At 36.1% G+C, this 16009-nt stretch overlaps 1 protein-coding gene across 3 annotated transcripts in view; it reads left to right on the top strand.

The window, feature by feature from the left end:
• LOC127451324 (rab11 family-interacting protein 4A) overlaps window positions 1–14891 on the top strand; it is a 75571-nt gene extending 60680 nt beyond the window's left edge. For all 3 annotated transcript variants that reach the window (XM_051715914.1, XM_051715915.1, XM_051715916.1), the window contains 11 exons: window positions 396–563; window positions 2209–2343; window positions 5687–5722; window positions 7639–7738; window positions 7926–8029; window positions 8186–8326; window positions 8523–8604; window positions 10755–10892; window positions 10989–11144; window positions 11735–11878; window positions 12196–14891. In XM_051715914.1, coding sequence (XP_051571874.1) covers window positions 396–563; window positions 2209–2343; window positions 5687–5722; window positions 7639–7738; window positions 7926–8029; window positions 8186–8326; window positions 8523–8604; window positions 10755–10892; window positions 10989–11144; window positions 11735–11878; window positions 12196–12312 — 1321 coding nt within the window. In that variant the 3' untranslated portion in view covers window positions 12313–14891. The remainder of the gene's footprint in view (window positions 1–395; window positions 564–2208; window positions 2344–5686; window positions 5723–7638; window positions 7739–7925; window positions 8030–8185; window positions 8327–8522; window positions 8605–10754; window positions 10893–10988; window positions 11145–11734; window positions 11879–12195) is intronic.
• Window positions 14892–16009: the final 1118 nt, after the last annotated feature.

The raw sequence follows: 16009 nt of genomic DNA, 5'->3' as shown, positions 1-16009 counted from the left end.
TTTTCTTTTTTTTTTCAGCTACAAATCTTCTTTTTAAAGTTCAAATTTTCTTTTTAGTGCCAAGTCTCAGGTTCCAAATTTCAAGTTTATTTTGAGGGAGCAAGCATCACTTTTAGGTTACAATTTTAAACTTTACATTTATATGCAGATATGGAAATTGGGAATGGCAACTGTGAAAAGTAATTAGCTAGATAATGTCACCCAACTATCTTCTCCTACTCAAGACCAGTGATCAGAAAAACCTGTTTAAAAATCGTTGTTTTTGCAATTCTGATTGATTTCAATTTCCTTGTGGTGCCTAAATTACACACCTCGGCTTTAATGATGTCTGAATGATTCTCTGTTTTTTAGAAGTGCATAATGCAAGACTGACCTCTCCCTGTCTGTGGTTTTAGTTGTGGTCATATGGTCTCATCAGCAGCAGCGTCAGTGATCTCAGTGGAGGAGCAATTCGAGGACTATGGAGAGGGAGAGGATGTGGACTTCACTCCCAGCAGCCCCATCCCAGATGATGACACACGCACTAATGGTTTCTCTGACCTGGGCTCTTCACTGCCCTCCAGGTTAATAGATCCTGTAATCTAAAATACTGAAATAGATACTCAGTTCCAAAGCCTAGTGAGCTGCCTAAGGAGGGAGCATTTTAAAGCATCATAGGTGCGGTCCCAATACGAAGGCTGTTCCAAAAAGTAGGCAACTTCACAATGCTGCCTCCTAAGATAACTCATTTTAGTCAAATGTTTTAGCCGATATTAGCTTAGCAACATGCTACCCTCAAAATCTATTGAAATTAGAGCTGTCGATTTAACACATTAATTTAGTATGATTATATAAAAAATAACGTGTAAAAAAACATTATTGCCCACAGACGCGTAAGTAAATTCCGCATAAAAGGATGGATTTTCATACCATACGAGCAATTCAAGCTTGAAGTACTTCTGTTTTTACGAGCTGCATCAATAGGTGGCAGTGTGCCTCAACAAACCTCACAAAGCAGCACAGCTACCAATTGAGAACCACTCTAGGAGGAAGCGCAACAGAATACAGGGAGCTTGAGATGCGATTTTCGAACTTTCCACTACTTTTAACTTGACAAAGCGTCCTAAAAATGCGGCGTTCATGACAATGAATACCAGTGAGATGCTCCAAACACATCCGTCCGAGACGCACATGTACATAAAGTGACAATTAAAAATAGCGCAGATAGAATGCAAGAACGCGAACTGTGAGAACTGGACACATTGATGAACTAAATTCAAAACAGACTGCTGTCAACTGTAGGCTTGTTCAGTGATTTGAGAATAAAATAAACAATATATTGAATTCTTAAGTCACTTTTTGTATTGTCTAATAAATGCTTTATTCATCTGCCACAATAATGCAATTTATTTCAAACTGAATTTAAATCCATATTATATATTTATCGTAGGCCATATTAATATTATATTTATAAATAAATTAGTATTATATTTATAAATATTTGAATTATTATGAATTATTTATAAGAATTACCTTTATTTGGGGGCCTTTTTCAGCAAATAATTATGAATGCGATTAATTCTATGAATTAACCGATATGTCATGTAATTAATTCGATTAAAAATTTTAACCGATTGACAGTCCTAATTGAAATTTAAGGTCGCGTCTCTCGTGCAGAGCGCTATTTGTGAGTTACTGTATGGAGAGCGCTCCAAATCTGTCGCTCATGAGGTTCCTTTGAAGGCAGATGCCTAAAAGTAGTAGGCGATGAGGCAGCTCACTTGGTTTTAGAACAGCTACATTCTGCATGATCTGTTATATTTGACTGAATAGATGTCATAAGCCTGCTTTGAATGGTAAATCTAAAAATGAATAGTTCTCACTCAGATACACTCTCTTTCATTAAATCTGCTGAGTTTCACATCTCTGACAGCCATTAATCATCTCATTGTTGAATACAAAATCACAACAGCCAATAAATACAGTTGTGTGTGTGAAATGGTTTTGAACATACTGGCTTACAGTAAATGTTCAGCAGTTCCCATTCATTCTTTTTTATCTGTCACATATGTTTGAATCAAAGGTAATTACCATATCATAAAATCAATAACATATCATTAGATTTTATTTTCCAGCTATGTGGAATTTGAAATATCTTACCATATTGAACAAGTAAACTCTGAATGCTTCTACTACCAGTCTTGATTGATCACTGAATGATGTCTACAGTGCTGGTCAGACCCCTCAGAAGATCAGGCACTTGTACAACAGTGAGCTGCTGGATGTTTACTGCTCTCAGTGCTGCAAGAAAGTCAACTTGCTCAATGACCTAGAGGCCAGACTCAAGAACCTCAAAGCTAACAGGTAAGAGGAGACAAACATGGCTTACTGTAACACTGTGCGTTTGGGAGGATTCTTTATGTCTCGGTTCACTCTAGACAAAGCTTGGCATATTTTTATGAGTCTCTTTAATCACCCTGGTCTGTCAAAAGCTTTAACGGGAGAAGGGTTTCATCAGAGGAGCTGTTACCATAGCAACAACATTCCAGTCATAGGGTTAACTAATCTTTATGAATGTTATCAGACAGTGTGGGAAAACTGAGACCCTCAAGAAAAGATTGGGTTTTAAAGTGTGTGTGTGTGGTAAATTAAATGGAACCTGCTGAAATAATTATTTTATTATCATGTGGACACCTGATAAACTTGGCACTTTAGGAGAGTGCCACTGCAATCGTTCATATTTAACAAGGCATTAAAGGGGTCATGACATGAGGAATCAAATTTTCCTTATAAGAGGTCATTGTACTATAAAAACATGTAAGTTTCTGAACTCAAAACTTCCTCCTCACTGCAAAAGAGAATTTGTTTAAACCTAGCTGCCAAAACAACCCATTCTCTACTTCCTCCTCATTGTGATTTCACACTGTGGGAGACATTTGCATCTGACCACCTCCACATCAACGCCTTTTTTTCCTTTAATCACTTCCGTAGCCCCGCCCAGCAGCGGTGAGCAGTGAGGTGGCAATGAGAGAGCAGGTCAGTCAAGAGCAGAGAGACAATCATAACAGTGGGTGTTTACTATCAAGTCTATCTAGTCTATCTATTTTCTAAATGCCTTTTATTGATCTTATTGTGAACGATTCATCCATGCATATGTTTTATATATTTATTTATTTATTTTTTGACCTCGTAATCTTTAATCAAAATGTAATAACTCGATCTTCTGGTGAAAAGACAGACTTCTCTCTGGTGACGTATGCAGGATTTCTCCAATCATTTAGTCCACTTAAACCCTGCCCCATTCTTATAAATATCACAACCTTGCGTAGAGTTGAACGAAGCATCAATCGCATGTTGGTGAAGATGGCAAGGTGTACTTTCGTCTGTTTTCCTCCAAAACTATCGTGCCTTAACCCAAACTTCCTTGGTTATGGGTCAGCTAGCTTGAATTAACATTTCGAATGAGGAGGAATAACTGCGAATTCACTGTTGTGTTCGAGATATTTCATGCCTGAATTGCTGAGGTGATCACTAATGAATATAATGCTTTGGATGCCTCTGGAGTTTATTTATATTTTTTAATGCAATTATCTTGTGATGCACAGTATGAGTAAGTGTTTTTTTTCCCTTTATAGTTAGTGTATTGTAAATCAAAATGTTAAAATATTTTTATCTTTTACTCACTCGTTTTTCAACAGCTACAGCCTCTTCATAAGCAAAGACTGCAATGTGCTTGTGCGTTTATGTTGTCAGTTTGATAATAAATGTGTTGAGATCACTGCTCAATTTCACCGATAACCAGCTCTGACTCGAGCACCACGGTGGTAGGTGTGTGTGTGTGTGTGTGTTTGTCCACTGCAAACTCGCTTTCAGATCTGCCACCATTCCGTTATGCAACGGCCATATTTTCACAATCCAGTCAACAACCAATGGATAAGCTCAAAAAAAACATTTTTTCTTGTAAGATAAGCTGTTTCACTCAGAAATACGTCATAATACGGAAGTTGGTCGAAACTTCCGTTTCATGCCGACTTTAAAGGAGAAGCAGCACCAAAACCGAGTGTTTCTGACAGATGGTCAAAATGAGGGTGGAAAATTATGTTTTAAAGAATATATGTCTGTTTTTTGTGCAAAAACTAATATTCATATGTGAACCAAAAGGAACATAATGAAAATGATTTTAAAAAAGGCATATGATGACCCCTTTAATGCATCATGGGATAGTGAGGGTTCCACTAATTGTAGCTGATAAAGTGAGACATCATACCACACAGAGAGTGTGTACAGTAAGAGCTGTGTAATTTCCCACTCTCTGGGCAGATAGGATTGACGAGGAAGTGGGATCATGTGGAATTCAGTTGCCTTTAGTTATTAATCCCCAGGCATTTTTGTCCAAATCCTCAACTGCATACTCTGCTGAAGTTAAAATGCATTCATGCAAAAAATGATTGGCATCAAATGAACTGCACTTTAGTAACAGCAAACATTTGGGTTATAAAGTATCATACATGCATCAAAGATCACTGATTAGACTTGGACAGTACACTGTAAAATATGGCAAGGGTTTTACAATATATAATACCAATTCTTACTATAAAAAACTGTTCAGAATTGTACTGTGAAATCATTAGTTATTTTCTGCAATCAATCAATCAATCAATCATTAAATCAATAAATTACCCTGCATTATAGGATAATTGTGTAATAGTTTTTTTATTTTATTTTTTTAAGTCACCATTATAGTGATTAGTGTTTCCTTCGGCTGGGAACCTTACATAAAACTGTTACAGTGTAGATGTTAAGACGTTGAATGACTGTTTAGTGTAAAAGCCACCAGATACCACAGCTAATGTGAAAATGTCTTATTGTTTTAAACTAATGCAATTTGGAAAACAAGCCTGCATGTTTATTTAGAGAAAATTAAGCCAGGTCATGAAGCCCTAGGGATGTACAGTATATGTGTGTGGTTGCTGTAAGTGTATATCTGTCCTTATCTTCCCTGGTTAGGAGATTGTCTGGCTCTATCTTTGTTGGTCCGGTTCAGTGAGTTGTGTACTGTGATGGCTGGGTTAGTTATGTACAGTATAAGGACAAGAAAGCTGGTTTGTATATTTATAAGTTGCTTGAGCTCAAAACTTTGTGATGTAACAAGAGAAGAGGTTTAAAGACTGACATGGGTCACACAGTTACATAAAAACAGGCTACTGTTTATAATTAGAGTGCAGGTAATTCATTTTTAATGAGGTCCTCCAAAGCTGTCTAAATATCTGTGTAATCTGTTGACCTCATAAGACATTGACTGCAGTACGTAATCTAGGCTACTTGGGGCACTAGTGAATCTGTCATTAGAGTCTAAACAAATGAGTTTAGCAGAATTGAATAAACAAAACATTGTTAACAATTGCAATATGGGTAAATTGGGCTCTCTGTATGGATTTAGATAAATTACAATTATGCATAACTGTATGCATGGAGTGAATGTGGAAAAGTTTGAGATATCATGGAGAATATTAATAAAATGTGAATCGTTTAAAAAAATGTATCCTCAGAAATGTGAGTTTCTTGTATGATTTATCAAATTGAAAAATTCATTCAAATTATCAAATTTTTATCAAGTTGCAGAAGATTTAGCTGTGTTTTTGTATAGAGGTGCAAAACTAATTTCTCAGATCTAACCATATTTTACCGTTTTTGTTTAATTTTGCAGCCCAAACAGGAAAATTTCCAGCACAGCATTTGGTCGGTAAGTTTAGTTTATTTTAGTCTGAAGAATACATGATTTAAGAAGTACAGCAAACATTTTCTCTACCATTGACTCCAGCTCTGTTAACCCTTAAATGCATGTGAATTTCACCCAACACTCTTACATATTCGGGTCTTTAGAGACCCAGCACGTATATATCTATCACAAATGGATCTAAAATATGCCCAGATAGTGTCAAATTTTCAAAACATTTTCAAGACAATTAGACAATAATAGAATACAATATATTTTGATATATTTTGATGTTGTATTTTTTATATATCAAAGAGATAATGCAACAAATCAGGACAAATCTAGAACAGGATTTATTACTTTCACACTGAAACTTCATGAGATGCAACTGGCTGTCCAACACATATTGAGCTACACATAACACATAACAAATAAGCCACACAGTAGCTACACATATGTATTTTCTCAGGCACTTATTGAGTCTAAATAGACACACAACTTATATAATTTCAGTAGTACAGTCAAATGACAATAGTCATATCGTACTGTTCATGTGTTGTACTTGGTATAGTTTACTTCCATGTTGTTTCTTCATCAAATAGCTATGTCAAATGTAAATCAAGTCAATCACTGAAACAACAGTGCCACATTAAGTAACAAATAGCATGTACACTCACTGAGCATATTATTAGGACTTCTGTGGTCCTAATAAAGTGCACGATGTTGTGTTCTGCTGTTGTAGCTCATCCGCCTCAAGGTTTGATGTGAGCTGAGTGGTTATCTGAGTTACAGTTGCCTTTCTGTCAGCTCGAACCAGTCTGGCCATTATCCGTTGACCTCTCTCATCAACAAGACATTTCCATCCACAGAACTGCCACTCACTTGATGTTTTTTGTTTTTGGCACCATTTTGAGTAAACTCTACAGACTGTTTGCATGGAAATCCCAGGAGATCAGCATTTACAGAAATACTCAAACCAGCCCTTCTGGCACCAACAATCATGCCATGGTCCAAATCACTGAGATCACATTTTTTCCCCATCTGATGTTTGATGTGAAAATTAATTGAAGCTCCTGACCTGTGTCTGCGTGATTTTATGTATTGCACTGCTGCCACACGATTGGCTGATTAGATAATCGCATGAATAAGTAGGTGTACAGTTGTTCCTAATAAAGTGCTCAGTGAGTGTATAAAATGTATGTCTACACACATATGGGATACTGATGATTCACCATTGTAACATAGAAAATCAAAGTGATGTAGTTGTCATTTGTATAAATATAGTACTTCTATCTCTTGTAATTAACAAACAAAAAGATATACTGTGATAATAAACTAATATAAATATGAAACAGTCATCAAAATATAATTTATATTATATATAAATAATATTAAAAAAAGTGACCAAAAAAGCGACACTATTATATACAATTTTGATACTTAAGCCATTATAAAATAAATTTATTTTTGCACTTTTGGATTTGTGTGTGTGTTACACAATTAAAAGAAAAAGATTGAAGAATACTATAGGAAACTCCAAAAAAATGGATGAGGTACAGGGGGGAAAATGAGGTTCTGGGTCACTAAAGACCCGAGGTATACGTTTAAGGGTTCCTGCTGAGCCAGCTTTTACTGGTACTCACTGCCTGTCTGAAGCCGATAACTGGCTTGAGACAATCCATTCACTTACTTAACTTGGCCTTAATCTATTAACAGAACTTCTTGAAAACCTATCTCGTATCTCTTTACTTTGAAAGTCTAGTGGTCATGTCTGAGATAACATTTATTAAAAGTAAGCTGTGCTCTCTGTAGGACAATAATTTCTCCTAGCTAAATTATATTACCACTTGGAAGATTCAAAATCTTATTCTTGCTGTGGTTAATTGCATAGTTGAGATCAGTGCCCATTTTCTGATTCTTCTGTTTCTCTGTGTGCCCCACAGTCAGCTCTTCCACCACAGTAACTTCAGCAGCAGTCAGGGCAGCACAGAAGACCTGTTCAGAGATAGCATCGACTCCTGTGACATTGACATCACTGAAAAGGTCCTGGAAGATCTCTTAGAAAACCTATGTGGAATTTACTTAATGCATGAAAAATTGCACAAATAAAATAAAGTTACAGATAAACTCTTAAAGAAGCCCATCAGCACACTCAAGGACACTGTAATAACACTGTTTTCATGTGATTCAGAAGGAGTAGTCTATAACAGGCTCCTTTATTCTAATGCAGGTGAGTTATTTGGAGAAGAAGATAACAGAATTGGAAAATGACAGTCTGGCTCATGGAGATCTGAAATCCAAACTTAAACAAGAAAACACGCAACTAGTTCACAGGTAAAGTTAAGAGATCTCATCATTAGATACAGACAAACAGTATAGTATGATGTAAAGAGCATGCTAACACATACTGTATATTGTAAATTCTTGTATGTATTTATTAATTATTGTTGCATGTATGTCTATGCACATTTGTATACGGTTACACATCAGGGTACATGAGCTGGAGGAGCAGATTAAAGATCAGGAGACACGTGCGGAGCAAAGTCTAGAAGAGGAGTTGAAGAGACACAGAGAGGCCTACAGTAAGATGGAGAGAGACAAGAGCACTGAGATTGAACTGCTTAGTAACAGGTACCTTAGTTTGAAAAATCAAGAAAATCCTATATTAAGTGTAAGGATTTTTGCTAGTGGTCTCAGACTTTCGGACCCCACTGTATGTCAAATTGAAACTGTAAGAAATTACTCAAGAAAGCAAATGAGACTGTGTGTGACACACTACTTTGTGATTATGCATCAATCTCAATGAATGGATGATTTCTGTCTGTAGGGTTCAGCAACTGGATGAGGAAAATGCAGAGATGAAAGTGAATGTGTGCAGATTGAAGTCCCAGACTGAGAAACTGGACCAGGTCAGTGATGCATCAAAACTCAGGCCCCTTCAACTGAAGTCCCTTCATCTCCACAAGCAAATGATCCACATAATACAGATTGTCAAATTATGAATAATTTAAATTAATACCACTTACGGATTTTATGCTTTTATGATAAAATACACCAATATTGAACATAGTGAACCATTAAACAGTTACTTTTATTACTATTAACTCTTGTGTTGTGTTTGTTTGTGCTTACACCTTTTGTTTTCCCAGTCAAAATTGACTGGCCCACTAAGATTGTTAATAAATCTCTCATATTGCATATATTATCCCAAGGTATTGCATTATATCTTCTTAGTAATTATGACAGATTTTGTACTTCTTTTTTGAATGTATTAAATATATATATATATTTTTATTGCTAGAAGGATTCATTGAATTGAGCTTAGTTAGTTGGGGGCACTCCCTGCAGAAAACAAATAATAATAATTATGTAATAAATGAATAACCACTTGATTGATCTAAACAAAATAGATGTCATTAGAATTCTGAACTTTACAATGCAGAAGGCTGATCCTACCAATTCTTAAATAATGCTTTTTAAATTGCTGACAAATTAGAACCGTTTTGTTCTCATAATTTGAAAACTTGTAAACACAACAATTATATTCAGTGTTGGTAAAAACATAAAAAGATGAGATAGCCATGTGTTATATATCATTGGAAAGGTCTCAGTTAGTAATCAGGGGCCACACTGCAGTGAGTATTAGTGTATTAAATTCCCACTGACACACATAAATAAAGTAATCAGGAGTGTCTTTTTGTCACGTTTCTCCTTATTACTTCCTGAAACATACATATAACATAGTCAATGACATATCGTAATTTACAGCAGACTATCCTGATTTAAATGAGCCCAAACACAACATAATATTATTAGTAGATCTTGAAATATTACTTAAAGAGTGTACATGGAAAGATGATTCACAAAAGGATGCTAAACACACGTTGTGTGTGTGTGCACATGTCCAAGACTTTGTGTGTGCAAACACACATCCACATATATGCTCATCTAAAGGATTGGGATGCTCCTTAACACTTAAAATTTCTGTATTTTGTAGTCTAATCAATTTATTTCCAATGGCCGGTCACTTTAGACCGGAAACACCACAAAGTGAAATAAAACCAATAACATTTTATGAAAATGATCTAAAAAAAAAAAAGTGTACATTCAGATGCCCTGTGTGAACAAAGTCGTGGAATTTTATTCCAACTGGATGAAATAAACACAATCTAAGGGTTAATAATCGGAACAAGCAATTCTTCCATCATGTAAATGAGGTTAGGTTAATTTCCCTTACGTTTACGTAATGTTTATGGTGTCCAAGCAACATATCAACTTTGTGCATTAATGTAAAATTTGGGTCGCAGGTGTGCATTTTACAAGAGATTCAAATGCAGCTCATCCAGTCAGAATTTAGAGTCAGAATTATGTGTTTTAAAATATTTCTTGAACTATTAAACCTTTTATAACACATTCTTGCTCTCTCTCTATGTCTTACTTAAACTTTCAATGACACACACATTCACACACATTTGCACACTGTCACATATGACCTGACTGAAGGATCCTGTGGCACATTTTAGCAGGCGGGGTAATCCCTGGAGCTCTATTATGAAGGAGACTGTCAGTGTTAACAGCACACTCCTTCACACTTCTTGCATTAGCCAGTGTAATAAGTGTGAAAGCTGCTGCTTGCATGATATTCCCTTACAAAAAACGAGAGTTCTGGCAAACCCCTGTGGCAAACTTCCCGCAAATTTGCCACTAATTATTTTCACATGCAAATGAGCTTTGCAGCAAACCCTTCATTGTTGCATGTTCACCACTACCAGTGAAAAGCTGAAAAATTCTGGCAATAATAAGTTCATTTGCATGCGTAAATAAACAGTGGCACATTTGCGGCAACACTAGATTTTTTTTAAGGTATAGCAGCACTGTAGTTAGAGTCTGAGCCTGTGGGACTTTGATCTTTGAGATGGAATGAAACAATTTGGAGCAAATGCAGAACTAGATGCTGCAGTCTTTCCATAAAGCTAAAAAACTGGGTCACTGTCTGATATAGCTAAATACATTAAAGGGCCCTTTTATATATTTCTTACTTGTGTGTGTGCGCGCACAGGAGAAGCAGCGCATGACAGATAAGCTGGAAGACACAAGTCTTCGTTTAAAGGATGAAATGGATCTGTACAGGAAAATGATGGATAAGCTTTGGCAGAACAGACATGAGTTTCAGAAAGAGCGAGAGGCAATGCAAGAGGTAATACACTGAAGCTTTTATTGCACATTACAACTACACACAAACATATAAACCCACCATTTATAAATCTTTCTGTCACTTTCTCAATATTTGTAGCTGATTGAGGACCTGCGTCGTGAGCTGGAGCACCTGCAGCTCTTTAAGCTGGAGACGGAGAAGCCTGGCCGCGGCCGTAATGCTGCCGGACTGTCTGAGTACAATGCCAAGACTCGAGAGATTGAGCTGGAACATGAAGTCAAACGGCTTAAACAGGTACAGTGGAGAATCCTTTTGTTACTTTACTGGCACTACCACTAAAAAACACAGCTTCAAAAACATTGAATATGACCATGTTTACCATCCCGTCTGTGACATCATATTTTGCAATATTCTTGCAGATTAATCAGACGCATGGTTGTTTATGTGATACATAGTAGTTAGTTTGTGTAATGCACACCACAAGGTATATTCTGTACTGTACTGTATCATATCATACTATACAATATTATACTATATCATATCGTACCATAATATGTCATATTAAACTATACTATACTGTACTATACTACACTAAACTTTATCATACTATACTGTACCATACCATTATGTACTATACCAAACTATATACCATACTATACAATATATTATACTGTATCATACCATACTATACCATACTGTACTGTATCATACCATACCAAAATATATCATACTACACTATACTGTACTCTACTACACTAAACTTTATCATATCATACTATACTATACTATTCTATACTATACAAAACTATACTATTCTATACTATACATATTATGCATATAGTTCAGGAACTGATTCCACACTGACATGTTTAATCCTCTAACAGGAGAACCATAAACTCCGAGACCAGAATGATGATCTGAACGGACAGATTCTCAGCCTCAGCCTTTATGAGGCCAAAAACCTGTTTGCTTGTCACACCAAGGCCCAGTCACTGGCAGCAGAGATAGACAATGCCTCCAGAGATGAGGTGAGAAAACACTGAGTATGAAGGAGATTTATAATTGAGCCACAGAATACAGAAAGTTGTTGAATGGAAATGGTTGATCCTGTTACGTTTGGGTCTGTACATTAGTCCACATTATTTAATCAAATAATAGTATGTTAGTCAAGTTATATTTAAAATTGGCCACCTTAACACAGTGGTATTGCTGTAGTATGCAAATGACCATGAGTTTTTATTCCCAGTAATAATTTCAGTATGATTCTACATCTTCACGAATAGAGAGGTTTGTATCAGGTTTGTTGGCATTTTTGCCACTCATTTTGTCCTCTCCATCCCTGCAGCTGGTTGATGCTTTGAAAGAACAAGAGGATATCAACTTCCGTTTAAGGCAGTACATGGACAAGATCATCCTGGCTATCCTAGATCACAACCCCTCCATCCTAGAAATAAAGCATTAGGCTCTCTGTCAATCCTCTTGAGCTGAAAGTGGATAGAGGACACATGCTTCATAGAGAACTCTGCATTCAGGTGAGGGCTGTGAAGTGTACTGACATAGCCCCTCACACCAATTCATTATGTACTTACAGAGCAAGTTGCTGTTGAAATGGTTGTGTCTCTCATGTACTCTGTCTCACATTCACGGGTTACAGTTTCCATAGCCACTCATGTCTTCATGCTGTGAATTTAAGTTGTAGAAATTACAAAAACAAGTGATGAAACTGGAATATAGTGTAGAAGTGTACTTTTCACTCTCAGTTATATTTACACACTACCTCTGAGTATGTACAACTCAGTGTTGTATTCTACACCAGAAAAAAAAAAAAAAGTAGAATTAATATGAAATCACAATGATCACACCATAGAGAAGAGCTTTACATGCACTGACAGGGTATGGCATATTTTTTTTCTCTAATCAAATGTGCCAGAAGCCCTCTAGACTTTCTCTAAAACTTGTTTTGATAGTACTGTTCACCAATGAACAATTCAGCACTGATTCAACAGACAGAGCTATAGAAAGACAAGAGGTCTGTATTTGCCTGAGACTTCATGCAACATGAAGATTGCAGCTGTAATGAAATTATGATCAGCAGATAAGAGAGCTTCCTGACTGTTTTCTGTCCTCTGCGGTTTACTGTGAACTGCTGTGAAAATAATAATGTTGGCAAACATTGTGTCAGTCTACCAAAAAAGAGGAACTAGGCTCTAAAGTACATTGCTGTTAAAGACCCCATGAAATCGCTTGACGAGTACAGTTTTCTGAAACATATTTCCTATTGAAACAAGAAGTTTGGCTGGGACATATCTAAGGGCTCATCCTTTTTTTTTTTAAATAGCAAATAGGCTTAAATTAAGTAAAAGCCATGAGCCATGATTTGTTCATTGCAGGTGTTATCAGTAGGTGGGACATTCTCATTCTACAGAACATTTGATTGGACAAAAATCTGTGTAGCGCAACATTACTATTTTTGGTCGGTTTACCCATTAGAGAATGCGTATTATAAGTGTATATCTATTGAAAGTTAATTATATAATCTTTTAGGAATACACTAGCATATAGATAGCTTCAAAGCTAACAGACATGGACTAAAAGCCACAAAACTCCAATTTAAATGTCATGAGGTCTTTGTTGCATGATGTTTCAGTTGCCATACTGATGGACTGAAATAGTCATACAGCCTCAAACAGGCCTGTACTGGCCATAAGCATCCTTTACCTGAGGGATCACATGCAGTTATCAACAAAGATGCACAAGAGAGGTAAACGGTGTGAGCAGAGATGACTCAGTTGTACAAAAATCTGTAAAAGTTTCAATGAAATGGCCCAATGAAATTTCAAGCCAGAGTGTGTGGGTACTTATAGAGTTAGTAACTCAGTGCCATGGGTAGAGGAAGCTGCACATTAAATAAAAGTGCTTGAACAAACATCCCATGAATGTATAACCATGTCACTCACAGTATTCAGTATTCCCATTATCCCCATGAAGGTATGAAATCTTATTTAGCTAGTAAAATACTATGTTAATCAAAGTATTTTAAATTATTGTGTAGTATGGGAAAGGAGCCAATACTGCTACATGCTCGACTGTCACAAACTAGTTTTGCTTTGTTGCACAAATTGTACTGAATCTGTTTCTTCGCATGTTCTTAATCTCTTTCTGTTTGTGCCCTTTATTTGTAACATACCAATTAACATTTTGATTGTTTCAATAACTATTACTCTAATCAGTTATAGAGGAGCTTTTTATATATTTCTGTTATACCTTGTGTTGTAGCATTTTTCACTCATTGTAAATGTTGTACAGGGACTAGTTCCTATTTGTATTGATGTGCCACTGATCAACCTTAATGAATAAATGAAAGGCTGTCTTTTATACAGTTTTATGATAAAATGGCAAGATATGTTATAAGTTTGACATATTACAAAAGAAATGTACAGGTATAAGACAGTTTTAATTGTTTTGTCAATCCAACTGTTGAAAATATTAAGTGACATCAAAGTTACTGCAATATTCCTCTGCTTACTCACCGGTAATGGTGATGTCATAGGCAAGACTCATTCGTCATTATGCATTTAAAAGAAATGAAAGGTTGTTCTCAAGCAGTCACAACAAACTTATGAAGAAACACCCATTTGAAAAACTTAGCTGATTCATATAATTTCTGTTTAACACTTGGATGACCAAAATCATTTCGAGCAACAATGTTTGTTTTGCACATTTTAAAGAGTTGTGCTGTGTCTGTGTTCACTGTTAAAGACTTTACACAGTTTAACATCTTTTTTGGGTCAAGGTTTACACAACCTTTTATTGCTTACGCCTTTTTTGTTCTTATTGAAAAAAAAATTACTTATTTCTTGTCCCATGTATGGGTATATGATACAGTTGATTGCTATTACTAATTTCTGTTCACACACGTCTTGTAGAGGAGGACAAAAAAAAAAAAAAAATCTTTCTGAACATTAAATAATAGTGTAAAGGATTCAAGAGATATGGCAATTTTGAAAAGTACAATAAATGACTTGTTTTGGCATGACTTGAGATGACAAGAGTATTGACTTTTTTTTTTGTATTCTACATCAATTTCACTCTACCATATGAACAGATCAATTTAAAGGGATAGTTTACCCAAAAGTGAAAATTATTAGAAGAATATTTCAGATCAGTAGGTCCACACAATGCAAGTGAAGGGTGACTAGACCCTTCAAGCTCAAGAAATCACATAAAGGCAGCATAAAACTAAAATTTTACTTTGTCTGATGTTTGCTTCATCTAGTGCCAGACGTAACTGTGTGTCCATCTAGTGGACAAAGCCTGCCCTGCACCGACAGGTGATTGTGGACAGGCCACCAAAAGCGGTCCTCTGACTCGGGAAAGATGTATTAACCGCAAGTTAAACGAATCCTTGAAGGGAATAGCAACCATTTGAAAAGAGAAGACAAAATACAGTATATCGTGGTTGTGTACGGCGAGACTTCGTGAAAGGTGAACGGTCATTTTGATCACTCCACTGAATCCAGGATTGAACATAATTTGTGTAAAAGTTTTTCATTTTACTCTAAACCGCAGTAAAGATAGTTTGCGATTTTAAATTTAGACTTAATTTGGCTCTAAGGGGCCGTTTTGGCCGAGAACGCTCTTGCGCAAAACAAAGCTAGACGCAGCGCAACGAATAAAACAGTTGTCTCGAGACGCGTTTTTAACCGTTTAAGTTCTTTTTAAATTGTCACAACATTTAAAAAGGGGGAATCTATGAAAACAGTAACTCGGCGCAATGGTCAAAGATGGAAAAACAGCGCAGTTGAACGACAAAACGTTTTCTGCTTGAACGGCTCCTAATGCAATCGGCGTTCTAACTGCAAGAATTTAATGTTTTAGTACCCCTCTTAGTTTAATATATAGCTACCTATATCCCTTACAAAAATGTACAATGTCAAACTTAGTTTCCGCCAAATACTAAGCCCTACTATAGTTATTGTTACTAGCCTACAATGCAACTGTGCTAATGGTATAGCCACCACAGTCCTCAAAAATATCATGTTTATGTTGGCAGAAATAACACAACTGATAGGTCACTATATTCACATGTGATCCAATTGGAAACACGTGTAACTTTACTAAATATAGGCTATATGTAGACTAAACAAATGTAGTTGTGT

Source organism: Myxocyprinus asiaticus, chromosome 14 (genome assembly GCF_019703515.2).
Source record: "Myxocyprinus asiaticus isolate MX2 ecotype Aquarium Trade chromosome 14, UBuf_Myxa_2, whole genome shotgun sequence".
Lineage (NCBI taxonomy): Eukaryota > Metazoa > Chordata > Actinopteri > Cypriniformes > Catostomidae > Myxocyprinus > Myxocyprinus asiaticus.
This window is presented reverse-complemented; position numbering and strand designations above follow the sequence as displayed.